At 40.2% G+C, this 17,230-nt stretch overlaps 1 protein-coding gene across 10 annotated transcripts in view; it reads left to right on the top strand.

Moving 5' to 3' along the window:
- neo1 (neogenin 1) overlaps positions 1-17,230 on the top strand; it is a 216,781-nt gene that overhangs the window by 102,469 nt on the left and 97,082 nt on the right. For all 10 annotated transcript variants that reach the window (XM_020712122.2, XM_020712117.2, XM_011487714.3 and 7 more), the window contains exons 3-4: positions 13,762-14,037; positions 16,606-16,756. In XM_020712122.2, the coding sequence (XP_020567781.2) occupies positions 13,762-14,037; positions 16,606-16,756 (427 nt within the window). The remainder of the gene's footprint in view (positions 1-13,761; positions 14,038-16,605; positions 16,757-17,230) is intronic.

Below are 17,230 nucleotides of genomic sequence, written 5' to 3'. Positions count from 1 at the left end.
AAATATCAGTTTTTTCGTGTTGCCAACAAGGTTGGGTGTTATTGTGAATACGCTAACGCAGCTAATGTGTCGCAGTGTTTTTTTTTTTTGGTATTACTAACAAAGTTTGGAGTTAGCGTAGTCACAGTAACGTTTGTTTTAGCAGTATCTGTCTGTTTTTTGTTAAATCTAACCCTAACCCTATAGTGCAAAAAATTCGGGACTAGTCATGACTGCATCTCCAGTTAAACCTCAGCCTTTCCTCTCTGGACACAGACGCTTCATTTTTGGGTATAAACTACAAAGCATCTGCAAACGTAACTCTGGGGTTGACGCTACAGCACAAAGTCTTTTGGGTGGAAAGAGTAGAGAATGGGGATCGAAAAACTATGATCAAGCTAAAGGTAAAGATTGGAGCAGACCCTTTCTGGTGTTCGCATTTTCAAGTGTAAATATTGCTTATAAGAAGAGATAGACTTGAAATGCAAGACATTTTGAGACAGTTTTCGTTTGTTCGCTAATCGTCAGCTTATACATTACTGCCTCTCTTTGGTGGCAATAAAAGCATACAAAAATTCATTTGATTAAGTCTTCCAAATTCTGATAGTCCAACTTTTTTGCCTCAATGTCCTTGTTTTGTTTACTTAAATTTCATTACCAAACATGTTACAAAAGTTCTGTTTTTATTATTGAAATATCACAGAGGCATAAAATCTACAGAAGTTTGTTTGTTTTTGATCAACCTAACTTTTAACCTTAGTTGATTCGCTGGAGGTTTCCCTTCTGTCGTATGACGATGAACGAGTTGCCTTTTTAAATTCAAACAGATTTTCCCAAAAATCTCACTTGTACCTTTTTAGAAAGTGGTGTCTGACTTGGGTTTTAGTCCTCCAGTGCACGTGGACAGATTTTCCATTTGTATGTTTACACCACCTTCCTGCCCTCTCTGCACCTCACTCCATCATCGAGCTGAGCAAGATGCTCCCATCTTCCTCAGGCTCCATCCTCCATCCATTTAATTTCCCATCCAGCTGCACTTGCAGGACTAGAGCATAAACAGAGCAACAAGGCCGCCGATACCATCTTCAGCTTTGCCAGCAACGCCACCAGATAAGAAGCAGGAGTAGCAGCGGCGCGTCCCTCCTACCCAAACAGTGTGTGTTTGGTAGACGGGGAGGGGGGTATGGGAACGGACACAGTGCCATGGGCTAATGCAAGGAGCGAGAGAGTGAAAAGAAAGGGCAGGGTCAGATAGAAGGAGGGAGGCAAATGCAAAAGAGGTAATTGCTTTATCTCATATCTGTGTTCATCGTTGGCAGGACTGGGGTGTGTTGGTTTGTTTATCCAGATGGAATTTTGAGCTTGGGTGCAGGCCTTTCTTCCAGTGGTTCCGGGTGTTGTCAGTGGCCTTAAGGGAACAAGCTCTTGACAAAAGATGTAAGGAAAGGTCAGGAAAAGTTGCTTTTTTGCCCATGCCTTGGATTTGACTGACAACTCCTTTATGCTTGTCTGTTAAGCTTTTCCCTGCACCCTGGCTTACCTTCCCCTCTGATAAGGATTCAAAGAAGACAAGGAAGGTTAGACAGAACGTGAGGAGGGATATATGGTTGTAGGGCCAACTCATTTATCTGTGCTCCCGTAATGGGAGCATCCGCTCCCACAGTTTCCCCTGGCAACAACCTCTACCGAAGGTTAGCCTGAAAATGGGCCAAGATTGAGGTAAATTCTCTGTGATAAAATAAGGCACCTTAACACCGTTAAAGGTTTTAACACAATCAGCATTGTTTCAGCTACAACTCAATTACCTGTAATGAAAAAGGGCTCTTTGAGTAGATTCTGTGGGGTGTTAAACAGGCTTTATTCCCCTTCCAAAGTGCCTGTTACACAGATTTAGTCCTCCTTCCCCCACCCACCTTCTGATGTGAGATAAAGGGGTCTGCTCACCACCATCACGGCAGCTTACCAATGCCGGCTTCTCACACCTTCAAGAGTGGTTGTTCAGAACAGCAATAAACACTTTGAATTCTTTTTTTTTTCTTTTTTCTTACATGTTTTTCATTGGAGATCTGGCAGACCATGTCTGAGAGACCATTAATGGCTGAAATACATCCAAGAAACAAAAGGAACAAAAGCATGGCAGTCTAGTAATACATATATTACAAGAGGAGAAGGGGCATTCAGCCGATGGGGGCAGCAAGAGAAAACAGTTGTCGTCTGTCAGTCCAAAGGTCAGCAGTTTGACCCCTGACCTCTGCAGTTAACATGTTTAGGTGTTCCTGGTCAAATCCATGTAGCTTATGTTGCATCAAAGACTGTCATCTTTGTGTAATAGAGCATAATAACTGCAATAAAAATGCAATGCCTGATTCTTTCATCATAAGGGATGAAAGTATTTTAGCTGTGGTAAACTAATTAAAACCTGCTAAAAATGTTCAAGAATAACAACGATCCAGCCATAAATCCAACCCTAAATGGATTAGCAACCTGATGGATGAAGCCAAGAGTTGCCACATCGCCAAAATTGATTCCATTAGTCTTGGTGACCTATAATTCTTACAGAAATCAATGTTGACCGAGTTTCTAAACTCCGAGACGACATGAATCAGTACTTGATAATTACATAGCCACAAAAAACTGCCAAGAATCGGGAGGCAACATAACAGCCTTTGACATAGCAACATAAAAACATATTTGTCTGCGCGTCTTTATGCGGTTTCATGATCACGCATTCAGCCCGCAGTGTTCACACCGGGCCAGCAAGGGAGCGGCAGGGAGGGGCTTCTTCTTCATTTGTTTTTCTACTGTCTACTAACGCTTGTTCACCACCTACAGTTGGAAAAGACTTGGTGCAAAATGTCAAAGAGGTGTAAATCATTTCCATCACAATTCTATTCCGATATATGAAAAAAATTGTGTCAAACAATTCTGACCGGGCAGAAAAACTGGAATTATTAATTTCTCCTCTATGATCATGTTTAGAACGGTTGGCACTTCTGGGTTTTAAAAAAAGGACGCCATCCACAGGTCAAAATCAAAACCAAATCCTAGTGCCCGATTGGTCAAAGATCCACAGGTTTAGCTTTTAACATGTTTACAACCGCCACAGAGCCCCAAAACGAACTTAAAAACCTGCATAGCAATATGTGAGTGCAATAGTTTAGAATGCAGAAGCCCAAAGCATGCATATATTTGCATTTACACACTCACACCTCACCCCAACAGCGATTAACCACTATCAATATGGCACTCACCATGCAACCACTGACCTAACACGTTGTGTTCACTTTAGACCAGAGGTTTGCAGGGGTAGATCTCCTCAGTAGGTAGGGCTTGAGAGGGGTCCAAATAGTTGGTAAGAAATATTACATTATTCAACAGCAGCTGTTCTCAGATATTTCAGTTTGGGGGGAATTTGAGTTTTTTCTACCTAAAAGGATAGAAATCCATAAATGCCTCAAGGCATAACTTTTATGTATTTTGTGTGGTTTTGATTTGTCAGACAGTGCATCTTGCTTATCTAGCTACAGTGACAAACTGTCTTTGAAATTCAACAGGATTTTTAGGATCCAAAAACTTTTTTTTTGAAAAATTAAATGGTTCAGATCATTTGATCTCAAAGCTTGCCTTGAGGGCACCCTGGTGTCTTACACTTTAAAAGACCTCTTGAAGAGACTGAAGCCGTAATTACAACAACCAGGGTTCAATTCAGTGCACCACACTTTTTGGGGTTCTATTTGACGTTCCACCTTTGGCGCTGCTCATTTGGCATAGCTAGACAAATACACCAGGACAGGTGGTGCTTACGTGCTATAGTGCTCTAATGAGTTGGTAATGGAACGTCTTTTTTGTGCAACACTCAAAGTTTGAAGGGCTGATCTCATGCAAAATCAACTTTTTGAGCGTTTAAGTGTGTTATAATGTTTATTCCTCACAAAAACCAAAGGTTCGTATGTTTTGGTTGACGTCACCACAAGGTGGTGCCTTTGGAATTGAGTCGTCTTACTTCCGGAACTGCTAAAATAACTCATATTTCATAAATGTTTCTTTAATGTGCCATGGGTAATATATTATCAAATATGTGGATATAGTTTACTCTGAAAGGCTTAGGAAAGCATAATGTAGACCCTTTAATGAACAATTATAATTTTTCTCAAAAGTTTAAATTGAAACTCAAACTGTGAAAATATGCAGATCTGAAAGTGGTTTTATGTTGGTATGGAGACAAGTGATTTGAATAACTGCACAGATCTGCACACATCTCTACTGTTTTCCTAATGACTCAAGAGCTAACAGAGCCAAATGTGCAGGGGTCCCATCAGATTTATGAAGCTCAATAAATGTTTATGTAGAGGTTTTAATTACAGCATTACACAGGTGTGTATAATCAGTCTTTATACAAGAAAGCTGGAGATGTTTCTAACCATCACATGGAGATTTATACAATCCTTTTGGTTATTTGGGTGATTGAGTTTAATAGCAATGAAATTCGTCAAATTAGAGACCCATTGTGATGAAAGTTTTGTTTTTTAAATTTGCCTTTTTTGCATTTTCTTCTAATCGTGGAGGACATGTATATAAAAAATTAAGCTTGAAATTGCATTTTTGAGTGTTTCCTTACTTAAATCGTTGTGGATCAGAAGCAGACTAAAAATGCCTTGCTCCATTCCTTTGGCTAAAAATGACATACCGGTAAATATTATCAAAAGATGATAAGATGATCAGAGTGGTTCTTTAACCACTGTCCCTCAAAGAGGGTTTGGGCTTGATTAATAATAAAAAAAAATAGGCTAAATAAATGTGTATTATTAATTACTTGTATGCAATTTATTAAAAAATATATACATAATGCAGTAAAACAAAATGAGAATGCCATGTTCTTTTATCAGCATTGCCATGGTAACAGATCTTCTGTTTCATGCATAAAATCCCCTTCTGTGATCGTCTGTATAGTCCCTGTGTCTGCTCTCAGTACAGGTAACCAGGAACTGTTGAGCCTCCAGCTCAGTGTCCATTCACAGACAGTCCACCGTGCTGTATTCATCTGACATTGTTGGACGCCTCTTCGCTGTGTCTCCAGCATATGTGAGCAGAGACAGAATGGAGCCACTTAAGCATGTTGAGGATATGACATTTGTCATTGGGGGTTGTTTGAATCGGGTTTTCGCATTGGTTTTGTCCGTAGCTGATGTTAAGTTGTCAGCCTGTCTCAGTTATAAAACAAAGCAAGAAAAGATCAGCTCAGCTGCACTTAGAGCTGCAGCTGAGCCCCACAGCCAATCCACTGATTGTCATGAATGTTCAGAAAGGCACATTTGGTTTAACATCTTGTCCACACACAAAGTGCTTTTGTTGTTCAAGATCTGTTTCCCCCTGCTTGTTAGTTTTCTAAGCTGGGCAGCCCTGCAGAGTTAGCTCAGCTCACTTAAAGGCGATGTTGGCAATGAATCCATGCTTTGATCAAAGTCATGCTGCTCAACAGGGCTTCTGTTTTCATCTCTGAGCTCAACTAAACTGACGGTCTTTGCTTGGATGTGTCATATTTGGAAACCAGCTGGACTGGTCTTTTTACTTTGCTATTTTCATAACAGTCTGTCAGGCCTTTTTGTCTGTTTTCTGCTGCACCCCGGATGCTGACACTCTTATATTCCCAATCTGACTGTGGAACATCATTCATCCACACATCCATCCATCCGTCTATCCAGAAAATCCATTCATCCAAACATCCACCCATCCGTCTATCCAGAAAATCCATTCATCCAAACATCCATCCATCCGTCTATCCAGAAAATCCATTCATCCCACACATCCGTTCATCTAGAAAATATTTTCATCCATCTTTTTAAATAATTTGCAAATACGTCCATTCATCCATCCACACATCCATCCAAACATGCATCCATCCACACATTTATTTATCCATCAATTTTTCCATTCACTCATTTATTCGTCCATTCATCCATCAGTAAATGTATCCATCCATTCAACTATTGAAACATCTATTTATCCATCCATTAATTTATCGACACATCCACTTATCAATCCAGACATTTATTCATCCAATTATCTATTGACATATCTATTCATCCACCCACACATCCATTCATCCATCCATGCATCCATTCATCCATTGATTAATTCATTTATCTATCCACAGATCCACTGATCCAACCAGTCATCCACATATTCATCCATCCGTCCGTCCGTCCGTCCGTCCGTCTATCCATCCATCCATCCATCCATCCATCCATCCATCCATCCATCCATCCATCCATCCATCCATCCATCCATCCATCCATCCGTATATCCAGAAAATCTATTTATCCCACACATCCATTCATCTAGAAAATATTTTCCTCCATCTTTCCTCCATCAAAAATTTGCATCCATCCATCCATCCATCCATCCATCCATCCATCCATCCATCCATCCATCCATCCAAACGATCAAAAACATACTGACTACTAATATTAAAAATCTTCTGTTTTGACAGAGTAGATGATTAAAAGACTCTACGTTTAGCTCAGTGTTAAACTGGTTTAAGATTCATGAAACTGTTTATCTAGATAGTTGAGTGAATGAAATGAAAACATATTATATTTGATGCTGTACTTGGTGCATAAGTCATACCATAGTTTTCATACTAAAATAGGATGTCATCAGGCTTTCTGTGTCATTATTTTATTCTGACTCCCCAACGTCTCATGCATGATGAGTTCTCCATGACTGCTTCATAAGATCAGAACATGTATAAGTTAATGCAGGTTTTGTTTCTATCAATAACGGTTCACCCTTCTTCTGACAGGATGAAGGCTCCTACTGCTTCATATTTCCTGCAAACAAATGAGCAACTGTAGAATCCAGCACAAACACCAAGGTTTTTTTTTAAGTTCCTGAAGTTAAAAAAAACCTTGGTGTTTGTTAAAACATCAAGGTTTGTTAAATCACAGTTTGTTAAAGCACCAAACTGTGATTTTTTAACACAGTTTAAAACTTTACATCTATTTTCTGATTTACACCGACACAAAGTTCTCCTACTTTTCTAACTTTATGTATTTTATATTCCCTCCTATCTATGCCATGCTAACTTTGTGATTATGCGCTGAAGTTTTTTGTAAAAGCCGAAATGTTTTTGTACCACATCACCATAATCACATTACACCAAAAAAGGCCAAAAACATTTTAAAAAGCTCAAGCTGAGGCAACACAGCTTTTTTAAGGACATTACCGCCCAATAAAGCATATGTTTAGCTTAATCTAGAACGTGTTTCTTGGAAACTGGGCTTTTATTGGGAGCTATATTGGAAGAGTCTGGTTGTTTTGATGGCAGATTTGGAAAATTTCATACTAAATTTGCTCTACAGTTCACAAAAGTTCAGTTACAAATGTAGTAAAGGAAAATAAATCCTCGACTCAGTCAAGGGTTTGATAAACATGTTTATTGTTCCCTTTCTTACGTTGTTGAGTGTTGCACACCGCCTTACGATCTCCCATCTACAAAGAGCATTAATTAATAAATATCTAGTGCTTTTTGAAGCGCACTTTGTGTTCTTTTGCTGCAGTTTTTAGAACATTTTTTAGATGGATTTTTTTTTTGTTTGTTTTTTTGGTAGAGACCCAGAGAGAATTGACTCCAGGACGTTTAAATCCACTCTTCAAGGTTTATTTTGAACTAAAAAACACTGGATGTAGAAAGTTTCCTTTAGGGAAGTTTATTTTTTAAAGCTTTAATCTGGTACCACAGCAGCCGTACACAACACTACAGAGAAAGATGAGGGGAAAACTGTTTATTTAGTCACTAAAGTCAAACTTTAGTAGAAAGTTTGGGGCTTTATTGCATTAACTATCCATACAGATGTCTCTTCGTTACCTTTCAGCACTGGTCCTGAGGTTTCGGAGTTCACCTTTAATGTTTTTAGAGATTTTTGTCTTCACTCATGTCAAACTTATGTTCATATGCTTTACTGGGGGACCCTTTGCTTTTGTTCATACTTGCTTGTCGTGAAGTATCATCCTGTCGTCCAAGTAGGATACCCGCACGTTTGGAACCTTTTCAACGATCGACCCATTTTAACACAGAGGGCGTTTTCCTGTACCAAAAAGAACCTGTCATCCTTAAAGTTCAGTGTAACATCGTAATGCCCTAGTGACAAATTACGTCTGTAGGTAAAAAATGGGCAAATGTCCGTGACCAACAAAATTTTAAGACCACACAGCCACTAGGCTCATTTTGTGTATTTTCCACATATGAAATTTCGGTTTTCCGTGATACATGTGTCACATATGTTATGAAAGTGTTTGTTGCGTTCTGCATTCGTCAATGTGCGCAGATGTCAGTTGAGAATTACGCAGTTTACGCCTATTTTACGTAGTTTATTCTCAATTAATACTCAAATATTATGTAATTGTGCGTGATTTTTGCAAGATGCATGCGCAAATTTTACAAAGGGGTGTTTAGGTGATACTTCCGTAACACCTGTACACCCCATGCATGCAGCATTTGCGCGCGGTCGGTAAGGAGCCAGTGCTTGTGCTTTATAATGACCTGAGTGCGGCGTTGGGGCTCCATACGACAGCATCACCCGAACATTGTAAGCGCGTATAACTTATGTTATTCTTACAAATACTTCACGATACCCTTATCACACCCGACAATGGTACGTTCCATTTTCAGGACGTCCTGAGCAGCTCCTGTCTACGACCTTCCGCGGGCAACCCTCCCCATAGGGGTGCATGTGACTAAGGCATGACATGAGGGTTGTATTATGAACCTTTTTTCTTATTGCTGGTTAAAACACCAGCATGATCCTCCCTTCTCGCCGTGAATCTTTTAATTAAGAAATTAATCATCTTGCTGCAATTGATCTTAAAGATCCACTGAACTGAATAAAGCAAAGTACTTCTTTCTGACAGGGTTTGACAACACGAAAATACTTGAGTTCACAATTAATGACTGAAATTGAATGTTTACAATTTAGGCTTTCATTCCCTTCCAACCTAATGTGTTCATTTATGTTGGATCTGTCACTTTATACTCAAAAATTGATCTTTTTCGACTCAGTGAGCTTTTTGCTCTGTTTGGTATTGTAAAATAAATAAACACACCTAAAATAGAGCTGTGATTATATATCTTTGAGCACAGATGTCACACAAGCCAGAGAGATGGGCTGATAATAGAGGACAAACACTGTGTTCATGTTTGGATGGTTGTCGGCTGTGTTTGCTCTCACACACATTTGTTATAGTCACTGCTTTGAGGAATTGTTTTGACAAGAAAGATTTTAATTTACTTTTCAGTGGAACCCACTTTCCTTCAGCCTGAGTGGTGCAGCTATTGATTCCTCACGTTTTCCAGAGTGACTTTCAGATGTACCCCCAGGCCTGATGAAGTAGGAGAAAAGTGGAGGGAAAAAGACATTTGTTTCCAGTCTACTGATCTTTTTTTTTGGTCAAATTTACTTCAGTTTTGATTGCTGGACTTTGCAAGAACTTACTGGACCAAACCCCAAGAGAATTATGGGTAATGTCTTGTTAGTTTCGGAAACACCATCCTCTTAGTGAATTTACCTCATTTTCAATTTAGTCTTTTGTGGGTGTTTGTCATTTGTGTATTAAGAAATCCACTTAGACTTGGCAAATATTTTCATAAAATGCATCAATAAATTCATTTTTGTTTAAAGATGTGTTTTCCTCCTTTAATTAAGCCATTAGGGTACTTTCTATGCTAATAGAAGATAAATTAAGGATAGAATCTGACTTGCAAAACCATCTCAAGTGCTTCACTTCAATCCTTTTTTTTATTCAGACTTTATCTTTCATCTTATAGCTTCTTATTGGTTAAAAAAATAAAAGCTTGCTCAAATAGATGCACAGTCTCCTTTTTTTTTTAAAAATTTTTTTTTTAATACTAGTCAAAATGCAGCCAGAAAAACATTAAGATTTTTTTTTCCCCAACTGACCCCATGAAGGAAAAACGTGTAACGGAGAGCAGCACAGTTGCATTTCTGATTCAGTCTTTCTGGAGTCAGTAACTAAAACTAAAATCCCAAGGGAAACCCCTTAAACCCTCTTGCATATTCCATTAAGCTGCTCATTGTTATTCAATAGCTGATTTTAATTAAGAATTGCAGGAACCCCAAGGTGTGATTCCGGGTTCGGCTGGATGCCTGAGTGCGTCAGTGCTGGCTGGTTGCTCTTTGTAGCACACTTTTCCCAAATTTCCATCCAGTCAGGGAGACACCTATTCATTGGGATATTTGGGGTTTTAACACTGTACATGTTGACGAGCTGAACTAACCTCTGATTTCATATATTATTGCTATCAGATCTTAGATAAATACTTCATTTATTTTAACTAAAAATTGTATTTACAAATTTTTTTTAAAATCTTATTTCTGGTGATGTAAATCAGGGGCGTACACATTTTTGCAAAGAGGGCCAGATTTGGTGAAAATGTGTGAGGATCAACCAGCCAATATTCTTTGAACCTCAATAATAACAGTAAATGCAAATAAACTATTTTAGGAAAATTCTATTGCAACAGGATACGTTTTGTTTCTTCAAACAGAATTGCAATATATCTAAAAACATGTTTTCCCAAAGAATACTGTAAATTTGAAGACCAGAAATAAAATAAAGGGAAGCAACCTGGGTTCACTATTGATCACACCGCCCTCGGCAACATGCATTCAAACGGCCACAACCAATGAAAAGTCTATGAGCGTGCGTTGCAAATTAAACCAGGTCCAACTTTGACCAAAAAGGGACTCAGATTTGGTAGTGATTATTGGAATGTGTCTCCCTTAATTTAAGGAAGTCCCAACCGTTTGAAAATTAGTTATGAAGGAGAAATTATTAATTTGGGTTTGTGTCCGGCTGGAATTATGTAACACCAAGTCTTTCATATATCGGAATAGAACTGTGAAAGGAAAGTCTGCAGCAAGATTCACAAGATTTGTACCACGTCATATCTTCACACCAAGACTCCGCTGCTTGTCCAATGTGAGCATTTAAGGCTACACACACACTAAGCATTCAACGTGCGTTCAAAAACGGGCTAAACAGGGGTTCTTGAACATGCTTTTATTCTGTTTTTGAACACTTAGCCTTAAATGCTCATTGTAAACTTTAAACAATGTTTATCTTATTCAAAAGTACAAACCACAGACACAATTGTTTTGTATTTCACAAAAACACAACAACTCTAATTTCCACTTGTACTGGCGGCACTTGCTGTCAATTGTGGAAATTTTAGAAATAAGCTGGAAAGTGTGACAGAAAGTGTTCAGGACAGTCTCACTACAGGTGATAATGTCTTATAACGGAATTTAGCAAATCACACAGTTTATAGAAAGTGGTGGGGGCCACAAATTATTGATTTTATGACGAGAACCTGCGAGCCAGTGTGAGTGTGGGCTGCATTTGGCACACAGGCCGGACTTTGGACATGCCTGTCGTCTCTATTGGCACAAACTCCATCCTTGCATTTGGAGTAAAGTCACTCCTGCTGACCCGGACTTATCTCAGCCTGGTTAAAGGAGTGCAGGCTGGCAGGGCAGCACTTGTGGTCAATAGATGTGCTGACCAAGGATGTGGAAAATGAAGCTCCCGCCCAGTCGATTTCTAAGGTGAATTGTGATTAATTGGAATCAATGTTGTCGGTCGACACATACTGCTTCCCCTCTCCTGTCCCATGCCTTGACCCACTCTCAAATAGGTTTGGCCCTGGTGTAAACATATTTCAACAACACTATATGCATCTAGTTCATTTTAACTGACTGAAATTGAATGACATGGTTGAATCTGGCCTGGGGGAGCTGGGCTGAACCCAAACTTTACGCCCTGTCTGCAGAGATGTGATGAAGCTGGGGAGGCAAACGCGTTCCGTCTGAACTGCGACTCTGTGGAACAATGTGAAGATTTTGGGCAAGTGGCACCATTTATTGTGTCTGTAGATGACTGAGTGCACTCATGTGCTCCTTTTAAAAGGCATCGTCGTGGGTTGATGTTTTTTATAAATGTCATCTCTCTGTAGGAATAAAGATTTAAGGAGTTTGCAGAAATCACTGGATCAAATTAAAGGCTTTTTCTTTGTCATAATAAAAAGTAAATCTTCACTGCTTGGGTTCTTCAAGAGAGACTGAATGGTTGGAGGATTGGAAATTTCTATTATCCTCTAAGATTTTTTACCAAATAAAAATAAACTTTTATTTATGCTAGCATGCATTTTCCAGCAAGATTTATGTAAATCATGAACACGACTGAGGTCTTTACTTTATATTTAGGTGGTAACATTTTCTTGATGTCCTGCAGCAGTCCAGGGCTGCAAGCACCATGTTGTTTTCACAATCTTTTTTTCTTACTGCTTGTTTTTGATACCCCACAACCTACAAAATTTGCATGTAGCTAGGACCTGGAAAAAATACATACTGGGAAAAATGAATGGGAACCCCCCCCCTACACACACAAAAAGGTGACATCAGAGTGGGAGAAACTCATGAACTGAAATAAAAGGAAAACTATTGTCCCATAATAGAACAGACTTTTTTCGTTATCTATTTATGGTTATTGTTAAGCTTTAGTCAACTCAATAAAACAGCATCTTAAAATAAGAATACAAATATTCACTGACACATACACACATGAATTGTGGTATAAATGACAGCCCTGTATGCCTCTCAGGAACAGCTCTTATTCTTCCACTTTTAAAACTTTTTATCTCTTTTTTGGTTAATTAAATCTTAGTATAAACGAATTGGTTAACCTGAACCTCTCCTGTTAATCATAAACAAGGGTTTGATTCAGTGGAGAGCTTCGACGACAGTAATCTAGATTAATTTGATTGTCTCTCACTCCCCCGCATGATTATGCAGCCGATGATTGGCAGCTCTGACACAGAAATATCAGTGTCTCCCATCAGCTAAGCTTATATTAGCTGAGCCGTTGTGCTGCGATATGCTCGGGGAAGCTGTGCGTATCCACCTGGGCCAGCAGAGAGCCTTGCAGCTGTTAGGGTCTTATCTGAAAGTGTGATTTACCCCGGAGCCACACTTGGCAGGGGATTTGATGAGATGTCTGTTGCAGAAGAGGGGCAGGGAGACACACCAAATCACTCAGCATTCCTCTGCATCCCTTCCAGCATTAAAGCCCAGTTAAGAAAGACAAACATCACAAATAGATTAACATAGTATTAAAGCCGCTCCTTTTTGGACATTTCATTATTATTTTTTACATTTATTTCAATGTTACCAAGGAGACGGCCACTCCAGAGACTTTCTGCATCATAATATCCTTGCGCTGGAGGATGGAGTGGCCTTCGCATTTGGAACAACCTCAGATCTTCTTTCAGCAGCATTAATTAAAAAAAAAGCTGACTGTCAGTGGAGCTTCTGAAACATTTTTTTTTTCAGCTGCTGTTGTTTAGTTGCTTCCTTAGCAGCAGATCGACAGCTTCAGACGTGGGGCATAATTATTTAGTGTTGAGATGAAAGTCGGGGTTCAGCCGCACAAACAGCCTGTGGACGGAGCCTTTAATTGGTGCTGCCAGCTCCTTCTTGGTGCTGCAGATTAACATCCACCATCGCAGAGGAGTCATTCTGAGACACCCAAGCGTCTTGGTGGTTTCATCGGTTTGACCATTTGTGAGGGTGGGGCTGGACTTAGTGGTCTGACAATTGTAGACTGCAGCATTTTCAGATCAAAGTCCAGCAGAATAAAAGGTGCCCTGCATAATCCATTGACATTTAAATCTGTCAATTTACATTAACGTCTTTTTTTGTCATCCAGGGACGCCGAGGTTCTCCAGCCAGCCCTCAGCAACCACTGTGCATGTGGGGGATAGCCAGTTGATGGCGTGTGATATCAACTCTGACCTGGTGCAGTTCACCCATTGGGAGAAGGACCGGCGGCCGCTGGAGCCAAACGCCCAGATGATCCAGCTACCAAGCGGAGCTTTAGTCATCAGCAACGCCTCGGAGGCCGACGCTGGTCTGTATCGCTGTGTGGTGGAAAATGTTGGCCCCGCCAAAGCGAGCGAGGAGGCGCAGCTCCAGACAGTGCCAGGTAAATCGAGAAAGCAGTCACATTTTAAAGAAAAGAATGGATTTATTAGTGCAGAATGTTTGCTTTTCCTCTACTATTAACCTTTTGTGCAGAAAACTGAAGTAAATGTATGGAACAATGCATCATTTAGATGTTCTCTTTAGGTTTTTTATTACCTGTAGCATGGAGAGACCTTTGTGATAAGGATGAAAAATGGTTTAGGGCTTCAGGGAGTGACCTAATTCCCAATGGAGTTATCAGCAACGCAGCAGTAACTCAGTTGCGGCACAACAAGAAGCTGGATTCCAGTTTGGCAGGGGCTCCTCTCAGCACCTCTGTATGTTTTATTTACTGGGTTGTTAAGTGCCAGACTCATAGAAGCACAGAGGAGATATTAGAATCCATAAATCAGAGTTCAAAAAGAGCTTAGGGGAAGTCTTCATTCTCTGTCTGTGTGCCAGAGTAGCAAATATTTGAGGGTGTTTAGGAGCAAACTAATACAGCTGTTTCAGAAAAAAAAGATGGTGGACTCTTTAAGACATTCACATTAAAGTGATCAGCTCAACTTTTTATTTTCAAATCCAAAACTCGCCAAGTGAAGGATTCATCTGAGCTTTTTCTATATAAGTTCTGTTCTAAATCAGTGTTTTTCAACCAGTGTGCCGTGGGAGATGGTCAGGTGTGCCGTGGGAATTTGCCCTCATTCACTGATCTAAAAACATTTTCCATCTCCAGGATATCAGCTCTGTGTTCATCCAAACAGGCCCTGATAAAACACTGAGGAGTTAGGAGTATGAAAGATCGTAAAATACTTTCTTTCTTTGTGTTTATTTGATTCTATTAGAGACATTTTGATAAGAATGACGGTACTGTGATTTAGCCGCAGCGTCAGCTGTTTTCAGAAAAGTTCCGCCCCTTTAACTGTCTCCACCAATCATTCTTGGAGGCTTAATCACACGTCATCAGTCTGACCAATCAGAAGTGGTTAAAGTCTTCACTTCCTTGTTCTGATTCTGCTCATAAAGTTGCTTAGTTCCAACAAAACGGCCAGCTAAAGCTCGTCTTTAGCTGGTGTGGCTTTCCACAGAATCCGGTATCAGACCGTGGAACAAGTGAACAAAACAATGAAGCTCAGAGACGCGAGTCTGTCTGGCGTTCGGCGGCTGTTTACACTACATCTCCCAAGAGGCATTGGGCTAAAGTGACAGCGTCTCAGCGCACAATGAGTGGTCCTTTGACGTCTTGAAACTACAACGAACACACATCAGACAGTTTTTGAATCTTCTAACTAAACTTTTATTACATCTTTTGGAAAAAACAGCTGCAGTTTCCAGCTTTTTCTGCCACAATTATCACAAAAATGCATGTGAGATTGTGGAGGGGACTGTAGATCAATACAGACTATGAGTTTCTCCTTTTTTTTTTATGCTGGTGTGCCGCGGGATTTTAATCAAGGTTAAAGTGTGCCGTGGCTCAAAAAAGGTTGAAAAATGCTGATCTAAATGAAACACTAAAGTCTAATTTCCACTGAGCGTTACAGACTGGTAACAGTTTAGAAGGTCCAGGCAATTCAGGTGAGCATTTCCACTTAAAGTTGGACCGTCACGGCACAAGCAGGGTGTAGATCGATTGCGTAACTTTGTGTTGTAGTAGTGCGACTAAATCAGGAGCAAAGCTAACAACAACAACAATGGAGGTCATCCAGCAGCTCCCTTTTCTCTACTTGGCTTTTGGTACTTCATAAATATAAGTCATTTAATGTTGTTTGAGAGAAGATTGCAGGTGGTGAAGAGGAATAAGATGGCACTGGTTTGGTGCTTTGTTTTGTCTAATGACCTTTAACCAATAAACAGGTTCAAACAGTTTCTATGGACTTACAACCAATGGGGGCCCAAAATGGTACGGTTCGGTCCGGCTTAATAAAAACGCTCAAAATACCAGACCGGACCGCTCAGTAGAAACTAGGCTTAAATGATAAGAGCGGCTGTTTTTTAGTTCAAGGGTACAAAGTTACTGCTCACAGGTGGTCTCTTTTTTAGTTTTTGTAATGCTATGTTCACATTAAGCATGTGAAGCACGTTCAAAAACACGCTTAGCAGGGGTTTCTTGGACATGTATTTAACCTTTTTCGGTCACATCTCTATTCCAATATATAAAAGATCTGGTGTTATGGAATTCTGCCCGGGCACAGTTATTTTCTCCTCCATATTCAATTTATAAATGGTTGGCACTTCCATGAATTTAAGTAGAAACCATCCATTTGTGACTACCAAATTCAAGTCACTGATTGGTCAAAATTTCACCAGGTTTCACTTGCAACACGCCGTCCGTTTTGTACATAGAACTCGAAAATAGTGGTGGAAGGTTGCATAGCTATGCGTGAACGCAGAAGTTTTGAACGCAGAAGCCTGGTATCCGTGCTTTCTTAGACTTTTCATTGGAAGTGGCTGCTTGAAAGCGCGTTGCTGAGGACGTTGTGAAAGTAGCATGAGACTGATATTCTCTGTAAAATAGTCAAGTCAACTCATTCCCTGTTTAACCTGATTACGAGACTTCACCCTTTTTCATTATTTTTCTGTTTGATGTAAGAAACGGGAGACGAGAGGAAGCTGGAGTTTCTGGTGCAGCCTGCTCCTGTGACCAAAGTGATGGGCTCTAGTGTGCTGCTGCCGTGTGCCGCTGCCGGTTACCCAGTGCCTCACATCCACTGGATGGTTGGAGACAAGCCATTGGAAGAAAGGTACAAAGACACCCATCTTTTCCTAAAGAATCCAGAGGACTGCTGATTTTTCTTATTTATTTGAAATTCTTGTATTCATATTTATAGTTTTTACAAGTAGAATTTGCACCACAGATACCCTGCGACAGACTGGCGACCTGTCCAGGGTGCCCCCTGCCTACGCCCACAAGGGGCCGGGATAGGCTCTGGCAGCCCCGTGACCCCGAAAGGGAATAAATGGAAGAAGATGAATGAATGAATTAGCACCACAGAGTGGAGCCTATACCCCTTGTACTATCTTGTGGGGTCCAGATGACCCCACCCTTACATTGACGTGTTATCCCTACCATGACAAAGGTGGGTAAAGGGGAAGAGGATTTCATGCATGGACACCTCTGAAGATCACAAATCATTGATGAAAAAAGGTTCAGCACAAGGGATATGTGAACCACAGATGCTCATGGTGCTCATGGTGCATCAGCTCCCACCTGTTGT

This window comes from Oryzias latipes, chromosome 3, assembly GCF_002234675.1.
Source record: "Oryzias latipes chromosome 3, ASM223467v1".
NCBI lineage: Eukaryota > Metazoa > Chordata > Actinopteri > Beloniformes > Adrianichthyidae > Oryzias > Oryzias latipes.
The sequence above is the reverse complement of the archived record's forward strand: the minus strand, read 5'-3'. Positions and strand labels throughout refer to the sequence as shown.